Source organism: Archocentrus centrarchus, unplaced genomic scaffold (assembly GCF_007364275.1).
Source record: "Archocentrus centrarchus isolate MPI-CPG fArcCen1 unplaced genomic scaffold, fArcCen1 scaffold_40_ctg1, whole genome shotgun sequence".
NCBI lineage: Eukaryota > Metazoa > Chordata > Actinopteri > Cichliformes > Cichlidae > Archocentrus > Archocentrus centrarchus.
The window spans coordinates 2,714,914-2,724,560 of NW_022060266.1; the positions used below are offsets into that span (position 1 = coordinate 2,714,914).

General features: G+C 46.8%; 1 protein-coding gene across 1 annotated transcript; it reads right to left on the minus strand.

Moving 5' to 3' along the window:
• Positions 1-416: 416 nt before the first annotated feature.
• Positions 417-1,814, minus strand: LOC115776907 (uncharacterized). Its single transcript, XM_030724719.1, has 4 exons — positions 1,472-1,814; positions 1,014-1,234; positions 744-906; positions 417-591 (listed from the first exon to the last, which is right to left on the minus strand). The coding sequence occupies exons 1-4, from the start codon at positions 1,767-1,769 to the stop codon at positions 467-469; spliced, it is 807 nt and encodes a 268-aa protein (XP_030580579.1). The 5' UTR covers positions 1,770-1,814; the 3' UTR covers positions 417-466.
• Between the last annotated feature and the right edge of the window lie 7,833 nt (positions 1,815-9,647).

The window sequence follows — 9,647 nt, forward strand, 5'->3', positions numbered from 1 at the left end:
AGTTTTATTTTATTTTTTTTTGCAGAATAAGCTATTTCCCACAAAATTTTTAGATTTATGTGCACAGTTCAATTTGTAATGATCTATGATTCCATTTAAAGAAAAATCAATGTTAAAAAATTTTAACTGCATAATTCAAGACTGCAAAATACTTGCAAATGTTTTCCATGTTTGTTCCTACGTGCTTGCCTGAAACTAGTGTGAAGTGCAGGCCTAGATAAGATCAAAGCATTAATAACAACCAAGGCAATGCAATGATTTGATAAACAATTATGCTTTAATTTTGTTGTTACTATATACATGTACATTTTCTAGTATGATAAACAATGCTTTTGGATCACCACTAAACACTACTAAACAAAAACATGTCTTGTACTCTACAGTAGAACACTTGTTAGTACAGAGAAACAGGTCAAACTAGCAATGTTGCAGCTGCATAGTCCCGATTTAGGGTTCGTCCTCCTCATCAGTCCTGTCCTCGATTGGCTGACTTGTCTTTACGACACTTCGCATGTTTCAGCCAATCTCCCAACACAGCCTGGATCTCAGTATCACTCAGAGTATCTGACCCTTGGTTCTTTCGTACAGCCCCTGAAAAATATACAGACAAAAAAGAATTGGAAGTGTGAATTGGAGTACCTTGGTTGGTGTCAGGAGGCAAGACAATATGATTTTCATGGGCTATAGAGAAAAGTGCACAATGGCTAAAGCTTCAGTCTAAATTCTGACCTTTTAGTACTTAATAAATATCACGGCCACCAAGTGCTTGTGAGCAGAGAAATTCTTTTTGCCTTTCCGTCCATAGAGGCTGTATTGTTCTGCAAGGCGGTTTGTGACGATTTTTGGTAAAATATTATACACAGCAGCTCTCAGATCCCTTCCTCCAATGACTGCCAGATGGTGCACCTAAAATGTGAAATACAAAAAATTTAAAAGTCACTGTTTACACAGAAGGTAAAGGCTCATTTTGACTGTCATACAGTATCCAGTTTTATTGAATAAATTACGCATACCACTTTTTTCCTGACTGCTCCGGACTCAAGTGCCCGGTTCAGAGCTTCTAAGTCTTCTGAGCTGGAGGCTGGAAGCGCGAGCTCATCCAATGGGTCCAGCTCTTCCACAGAATTATTAGCAGCCTGTTGGGTCAGAAGTGCTTGCAGCATCTTGGCATTGTTCAGGGCTATGGCCTTGACCTCCTCTATGGCCCTAAAAACTTTAAGCTGAAAGTTGTATTCTGAAAAGAATGATAAAAGATCAGAGAAACATAAAATATCAGTTGGTAAGTAATTATTACCTAGTTTCAATTAGGCAACAAGGAATCATGTTTCTGTTTAAAAGCACACAATTAATTCACCATTGCCCTACCGTTTTGATATTCATTTACAGAAATGCTTTATATTTATAACGTATTATATGACATGATAGTGCACTCACTAGAACTTCTTGTGTGTATTTTGTTTGTCACATTTACCTGATAGAGGAGTTCTCGTTCCAGATCCCGTTTCACTTTGGATGGAGTTGGTGGGCGTAGCGAATGGATGAATGATATGCCCAGTAGGTGCAGATGGGTGGCGGGTGGCGATGGTAACTGTGTTTGATGTGTTATGAAAGTGGCTGCTGGTGGTAGATGATGTCGCTTGGTGACTTCTGATGATGGGCACCGCAGGTGGTTTAGGGGGAGCTGGTGGTTTAGGAAGGTTTTTCCTCGACTGTCTTTCCTCGTCCTCACTCTCAAAATCAATGTTAATTCGCCTGTAAGAAAGAGACATTCCATAAGAAATTACTACAACTTATTTACAGACATGAGAGGTTTGCCATGGATCCACGAAGAAGCCACAATGTCAACCTCTGTTGTAAATTGCTCCTCACCATCAATGGTTTGTTTGTGCTGGAACTCCACCACAGAGTAAGCCATTCCTAATACAGACCAAAACAAACTTAAACTAAACACTGGCAGATCCAACAATTACTGCTATATCCTAAAACCATGTGGCTACATGTACTGGTCAGGTTTATTCACTAATAAAGCCCAGCCCTGCCCAGGCATCATCACTTGATTCTGTAAACATAAGCATCAGGGTTTTTACTTTACTTTGTGAACATGTTTCAACATGCCTATTGGCAACTCTTCATTTAGACTACTACTAACCAAAATAAAGGCTGCTTGGCACCACCACCTAAGTTATAATCCATGTGCCAGTAGCACAAACTCAAATCTAGTACATATCTACCTACTCAATAGTCTAATACATGTACTCAAAGGACTTCAGAAGTTAATATTTATCAAAGCCATCTAATACTACACGATGACCTGAATGTCCAGCACAGCTAAAGGTTTCTAATCATTTGTAGTGTTCTGTGATAGTGAGTGCAACAGAGGCATTGCCACAAATGTGGGTTTGCCTTCTTCAGGGAAAAGAGCACATTTACAAGTGATGTCACTGGCTCTGACTAGTTCCATCTCTAGTCTCAAGTGGGACACTCGATAAATTGACAGAGTACTGGAATGCACAGCATAAGTGAAGAAATCACCACACTTACCAAAGAACTTAACAAGCACAAACTTTTCATCATCAGATGTAATGATGTTCTGAACCAAACCAACCTTTTCATTCACCTGCACACAATTATCTCCCTCTGAGGAAGCAATACAACCAAAGTCCAAGTGCAGTTCACTGTACTGCTCATATGCTCTGCCACCCAAAGGTAATGGGCCATGAAAATGCTGCCCTGTTGCTGCATTTACCTCTGGCAGGTGAATGGGAGATGTTTTTCTCTTCTCTGATAGTCTCCTTATGATTTGTGACAAGGCTGAGTTTGGCTTCCTAAGCATGCGCTTAATCCTTCCCAGAAAATTCTCAAAAGGGAATGCTGAAATATTTTCCAAACAACCATGTAACAACACTTTATTTGGTAAATGAATCAGGCTGGTGATCTGGATAATATTGTAAAAGGAAGAAGCCAAGGTCCAGTATTATATCACGTGAAAAGATCAAATAACACAACAGGAATGTGCTCTAAAATAAAGATTCAAGCACAAAATTTAAAAGTCTCTAAGCCTGACTAAGCATCAATGCACAAATTACATGCATGATTAAGTCAAAATTCAGGTTGTAAACCGTATGGACATAAATGTATGAGTACTACTTACAATGCAGCTCAGCCGCGGTGGCCATCGTTTTCAAACAAAGCATAGGATTTACCGTAATAAATTTTACTTTACGTCCTAATGACTATGTTTTTGATCAAAACACAAACAGTGATAAATAAACTTACCTAACACTTTAGTTTTGGTCGGTATCCGCTGAAATAAAGGAATATTTCTGGAGCTCGTAATTGTTGGACGTTCACTGGTAGTCGTGCGAAGAAATGGCGGAATGGCGTTGTTCGATCTCGTTCTTGTGTGTCTGATGGCGGTTGGCGCCTGATACCACGTCACTTCCTACGTAATCGCGTTGTTTGTTATGCGCTAAATTCAAACCTGGTAACTGTGAGGTACAGAAAGAAAACGGGAAAAGTACAGATTGCTAAAAAATATATTTTTAACGCACGAAACATTCGCACGGAATTTACGCATCCGTGTGAAAGGGCCTTAAGTTGTACAGTTGTATTTTAGTTGTATTTTAATGTACTTGTAATTGTAATACCTGTTTTATTTTATAAATTTGTGCATATATTTCTGCATATATCTTAAATATTTTAAGAAGATTACATGCTAACATTTACATAAGCCACATTTTACAGAAACAGTTAGACATTATTTCCAAACGTTCACAGGACGTTCAGAGAACGTCAGGGGTGCACCAAGAGAAAAAATGGAAATTTGGTGAAAAAATATTGTTAACAACACTGCAGATGTAAAAGATATAACAACCGATGAAATAAAAGCACAGCAAAAAAATTTCCATGATGAATGAACGTTCACTGAACGTTCACTGAACGTCATGTGCTGAACATTGAACATTAGACTTTCAGGGGACGTTCAGTGAACGTCTTCTGAACATTCGCTTGCTAGCTGGGTTATTACATCAGGAAGAAGATGTGCTTTATGACTTCACCACTGATGAGAGAAATGCGGGTCATTAAAAACCAGCTTGGACCAGACCAGGGACCAAAGCCAACTCATGGTACCCAGAATCTCTTTAGATAATGGCAGTATAAACTGTTATGGTTAGTTTAGAGCTGTGCTCTTCTAGGGAGAGAGCCACAGGCAATTTTCTGATTCACTCTCATTCCTTCACAAGCAAAAAAAATACGCTTTAGCACTCACAATATGCATAAAAAAAAGTTCTTTAAAAATATAAATATATTTTTAAAAAGTGTTTTCTTAAGCACTTTTACAAAATGTTGGGCTTTAAGAACCATCTCTCTTAATAGAAACATTATACATGTAAACACAGCTCACACTGCTGGATGAAAAAACAAGTCAAATGTTAAAATGATGTTATTTTTATTTCAGAAGACTCCTACTACTTGAAACAGACAATTGGCCTTTAGAATAGAGTTAAATAGATATTAAAAACATATACATTGATAATTTCTGGACCAGTCTTGGTAACAGTCTTCACAAATTCCATGAACAGCATCAACATGCCGCGGCAATGTTCCCGTTTCTGGTGACAAAGCTCTCGCTTTCCTCCCTGAGTAAAATATTTGTAACATGAGTTTTCATTCAAAATAAGCTGTAAAACAAGTGTAACACATTTATGCATCGGGGAAAAAGATGAGTGAATGTTTAATTTCCCGATATACTGACAGCTCTCAGAAAGACAAACAACTATCCAGTTATGAAACTTAACTTTAATCTCACCCAAACCAATTTGATTAATGATCTGGATGTTAACATTGGATATTACAAATTACCTGTGCAGTGCTAACCATGTTAGTGCTGTAATGGAAAAACCTTTGATGAGCAAATCTCTAATTATAGGCCAATCTCCAACCTTCCTTTTTGTCACGGTGAGGGGCTGTGTGCGGAGGGAAAGGACCCAAGTGCAGGACTGACGCAGATGTAAACTAAAAACGACTTTATTTCAAAAATACAAAAAAAATACAAAACTCTAAATCTCCACCAGGGCAGGAACAAACTAGAAGCCTGGGAGAAACCAAAAACCAAAACACACAGCTAGGAGGGGAACACTAGGGTGAAACAATGACGACGACGCAACAATGAACAAAGGAAGACTCAGGGCTTAAATACACACAAGGGGATTAGGGCAAGTGGAAACAACAGGGGATGACAGGTGAACCACATGAGACTAATGACAAAGGGGAAGCAAAACTAAACACAAAGCACAAGGAACACAAGACTGTCAAAATAAAACAGGAACTGACTAACATAACAGATACTAACCTAAACACAGAAACTTAACAAGGCAACCTTACAAAACGAAACAAAGGAAACCAACCCGCACACTCAAACAACAAACAGAAAAATTAAAAGAAACACTAAGAAACAACCAGAAAAAGAACAACAAAAGAAAGCTACACAAAAGAAACTCAAAACGCTGGGCCACCGGCCCAGGACCATGACAGTACCCCCCCCCTCAAGGGCCGGCTCCAGGCGGCCAAAACCCGAAAACAAAAGCCAGACCAGGGCAGGCAGCGGGGGACCAGGACAGAGGGCTCGAGACAAAAACAAAACCCCAAGGAGCAGTCCAAACAAAACCCAAAACCAGACCAGGGCGGGAGGAGGGGGACCAGGATGGAGGGCTCGAGACAAAAACAAAACAAAACCCCAAGGAGCAACAATGTCCAAAAAACAAACCAGGAAAGAAACAGAAGGCGGCAGCACACTGCTGGAAAAAAGTCCAAACAAAAGAAAACACAATTCTGGAGGCCAACCGCACTCCCAGCGGCGGCGGCGGCGACGAGGACGAAGGCAGGCAGGAGGCCGACCGCGCTCCCAGCGGCGGCGGCGACGAGGACGAAGGCAGGCAGGAGGCCGACCGCGCTCCCAGCGGCGGCGGCGACGAGGACGAAGGCAGGCCGGAGGCCGACCGCGCTCCCAGCGGCGGCGGCGACGAGGACGAAGGCAGGCAGGAGGCCGACCGCGCTCCCAGCGGCGGCGGCGACGAGGACGAAGGCAGGCAGGAGGCCGACCGCGCTCCCAGCGGCGGCGGCGACGAGGACGAAGGCAGGCAGGAGGCCGACCGCGCTCCCAGCGGCGGCGGCGACGAGGACGAAGGCAGGCAGGAGGCCGACCGCGCTCCCAGCGGCGGCGACGGGGACGAAGACAAAGGCGAGCAGGCTCAAGGTACTCGAAACGCTCCAGACACAGGAAAGGCTCAGAACCACCAGAAGAGCCAGGGAACTTGAAGGAGCCAGGAAACTCGAAAGAGCCATGCTGCCGAACAGGAGGCCGACCGCACTCCCAGCTGCGGCGGCGACGAGAACAAAGGCGAAGAGCAGGCTCAGGACACTCGAAGGGCTCGGGCAGCTCGGACTGAGCGGAGACCCCCGGCGGCTCGGACTGAGCGGAGACCCCCGGCGGCTCGGACTGAGCGAGACTCCCTGGCTGCATTGCAGGGCACGCAGCCGTCTCCTCCGATGACTGGGGCTGCTTTGCAGATGGATCGGGTGAGTCTGAAGATGGAGGTGAAGGCAGATGAAGTGCAGGTGCAGGGTGAGGCGGAGCAGAGGCCAGAGGTGCAGGCTGAGTGTCTGTTTCCCTGGACAGCTGGAGCTGCTCAGGGGATTGTTCAGGTGAGTCTGATGGTGGTGGTGTGGAGGATAACTGGGAAACTGGCAGTGTGGGATCTAACGGAGACTGAGAAGGCTGAGCTGAGGCTGACTGAGAAGGCTGGGACTGAGCTGAGGAGGTGACTAAGGGGACCTGAGGGACCGAGGGAACCTGAGCTGAGGAGGTGACTAAGAGAGCTGAAGGGACCGAAGGCACTAAGGCAGCTAAAGGGACCAAAGGCACTAAGGGAGCTAAAGGGACCGAAGGCACTAAGGGAGCTAAAGGGACCGAAGGCACTAAGGCAGCTAAAGGGACCGAAGGCACTAAGGGAGCTAAAGGGACCGAAGGCACTAAGGGAGCTAAAGGGACCGAAGGCACTAAGGGAGCTAAAGGGACCCAAGGCACTAAGGGAGCTAAAGGGACCCAAGGCACTAAGGGAGCTAAAGGGACCGAAGGCACTAAGGGAGCTAAGGGGAGCGAAGCTGAGGAGGCTGAGGGAGCAGAGACTGAGGGGACCGAAGCCGTTGGGACCAAAGGGACTAAACGGACTAAACGGAGTGAAGGAGCTAGGGGAACTGAAGCTGGGGAAGGTGAAGGTACAGAAGGAGCAGGGACTGAAGGAGCTAAGGGTGTAAAGGGCTTAGAAGCACTAACAGAAAGTGAGGGACCAGGAGAGGGAGCAACTAAAAGGACCGAAGGGAAAGGAGCTGAGGGGACCGAAGTTGAGGGGACCAAAGGAGCTAAGGGAACTGGAGCTGAAGGCACTAAAGGAACTGAAGGGGATGAAGAGGATGAGGGAACTGAACCAGAGGAAGTTAAAGGGACTTGAGAGGTTGAGGGGACCGGAGAAACTGAAGCTAAGGCTGGGAGAGCCACAGGGGCTGACTGAGTGCGAGGGAGAGCCACAGGGGCTGACTGAGTGCGAGGGAGAGCCACAGGGGCTGACTGAGTGCGAGGGAGAGCCACAGGGGCTGACTGAGTGCGAGGGAGAGCCACAGGGGCTGACTGAGTGCGAGGGAGAGCCACAGGGGCTGACTGCGTGGAAGCCGACTGAGGACGAGGGAGAGCGGCTGGCTGCGTGGAAACAGACCGAGAGCTAGGGAGATCTGGCTGCGTGGGCTGGGACTGAGCTACAGCTGACAGAGTGAACGAGAGCCACAGAGGCTGACTGAGACCCTGCTGCTGCAGCTAACGCTGAAAACTGATGCGAAGGCTTGGACCTAGCTGCCCCCACCCGCGGAACAGGAACGGGTGCAGAGGTCAGCCCGTCCGTGGCTGCCCCCACCCGCGGAACAGGTACGGGTGCAGAGGTCAGCCCGTCCGTGGCTGCCCCCACCCGCGGAACAGGTACGGGTGCAGGGGAAGCTGGAGCAGAGTGAGCAGAGGGAGCTGAGGGAGCAGAGGGAGTTGAGGCTAAGGGGACTGAAGCTGGAACTGAGGACTGTGAGGTACCTGGCAGTGCTGACTGCGTGGAGGCTGACTGTGTGGAGGCTGGGGAAGCTGACTGAGAGCTAGGGAGAGCAGAGGCTGGAGCTACAGCCGACTGGGATAGAGCGGAGGCTGGAGCTACAGCCGACTGGGATAGAGCGGAGGCTGGAGCTACAGCCGACTGGGATAGAGCGGAGGCTGGAGCTGAGGGAATCATAAAGCCAGGGAGAATCACTTCCAAAATGAAAAGCCTAATTACCTCAGGTACGTCATCTAAAAGTCCCAAATGACTGGTTACGAGTCTCTGCATAATGTGTTTAATGGTGTCCTGACAGGCCTCATCGGGCAGCTCAATCCATTGCTCACAGAGCAAAACGACAGTGTCAATGTCCTGTTTGCGTTTTTCTGGTGCGTAAACAATCCCAGATGAGGTGTTATTGTCAGTGAGATTGGTATGTGTAGCATTCACAGATTGTCCGGTGGTTTCACACACAGGGGCGGTAGATGAGGGTTGTTTTTGCTGCGGAGAGCCACGCTTCCTCCTGCCTGTATGAACAGGAAGCGCAGCGGCGGCAGGCTCTTCCTCCCACTGACGTGCCAGGAACGCAGCGGGTGAAGAGCAGGCTGGTGCCGATGACGAAGGCGGCGTATTCCACTGAGGTGGGGAGGAGAAATACCCGCCCACTTTAATCTCCGTCATGGCGGGCAGCGTATAGGCAGCTGTTGCAGCAGGCAGCTGCCGAAACAAAGCATGAGCTCGCGACGGAGGTGGGGAGCGGCGACGGCGAGGCTTCCTCCTCCAGCCGGGCCCTCCCAGGGCGAGGCGCGTGCCGACAAACCGTGACTCGTCTTCACAAGCGAGCCATGGCTCACACACGTTGGGCTCGAAAAAACTGTAGTCCGCTGGGTCCATAGTGGTTGCGTCGTTCTGTCACGGTGAGGGGCTGTGTGCGGAGGGAAAGGACCCAAGTGCAGGACTGACGCAGATGTAAACTAAAAACGACTTTATTTCAAAAATACAAAAAAAATACAAAACTCTAAATCTCCACCAGGGCAGGAACAAACTAGAAGCCTGGGAGAAACCAAAAACCAAAACACACAGCTAGGAGGGGAACACTAGGGGGAAACAATGACGACGACGCAACAATGAACAAAGGAAGACTCAGGGCTTAAATACACACAAGGGGATTAGGGCAAGTGGAAACAACAGGGGATGACAGGTGAACCACATGAGACTAATGACAAAGGGGAAGCAAAACTAAACACAAAGCACAAGGAACACAAGACTGTCAAAATAAAACAGGAACTGACTAACATAACAGATACTAACCTAAACACAGAAACTTAACAAGGCAACCTTACAAAACGAAACAAAGGAAACCAACCCGCACACTCAAACAACAAACAGAAAAATTAAAAGAAACACTAAGAAACAACCAGAAAAAGAACAACAAAAGAAAGCTACACAAAAGAAACTCAAAACGCTGGGCCACCGGCCCAGGACCATGACACTTTTCTCTCAAAGATCCTTGAAAGA

What these genes read in the sequence shown, in the direction of transcription:
- LOC115776907 (XM_030724719.1), bottom strand. Translation starts at nt 1,769, where the DNA reads ATGTCTCTTTCTTACAGGCGAATTAACATTGATTTTGAGAGTGAGGAC. An exon ending in AACGAGAACTCCTCTATCAG is followed by an intron (nt 1,235 to 1,471) that starts GTAAATGTGACA and finishes CATTCTTTTCAG; the next exon opens with AATACAACTTTCAGCTTAAA. An exon ending in GAGCAGTCAGGAAAAAAGTG is followed by an intron (nt 907 to 1,013) that starts GTATGCGTAATT and finishes TTCACATTTTAG; the next exon opens with GTGCACCATCTGGCAGTCAT.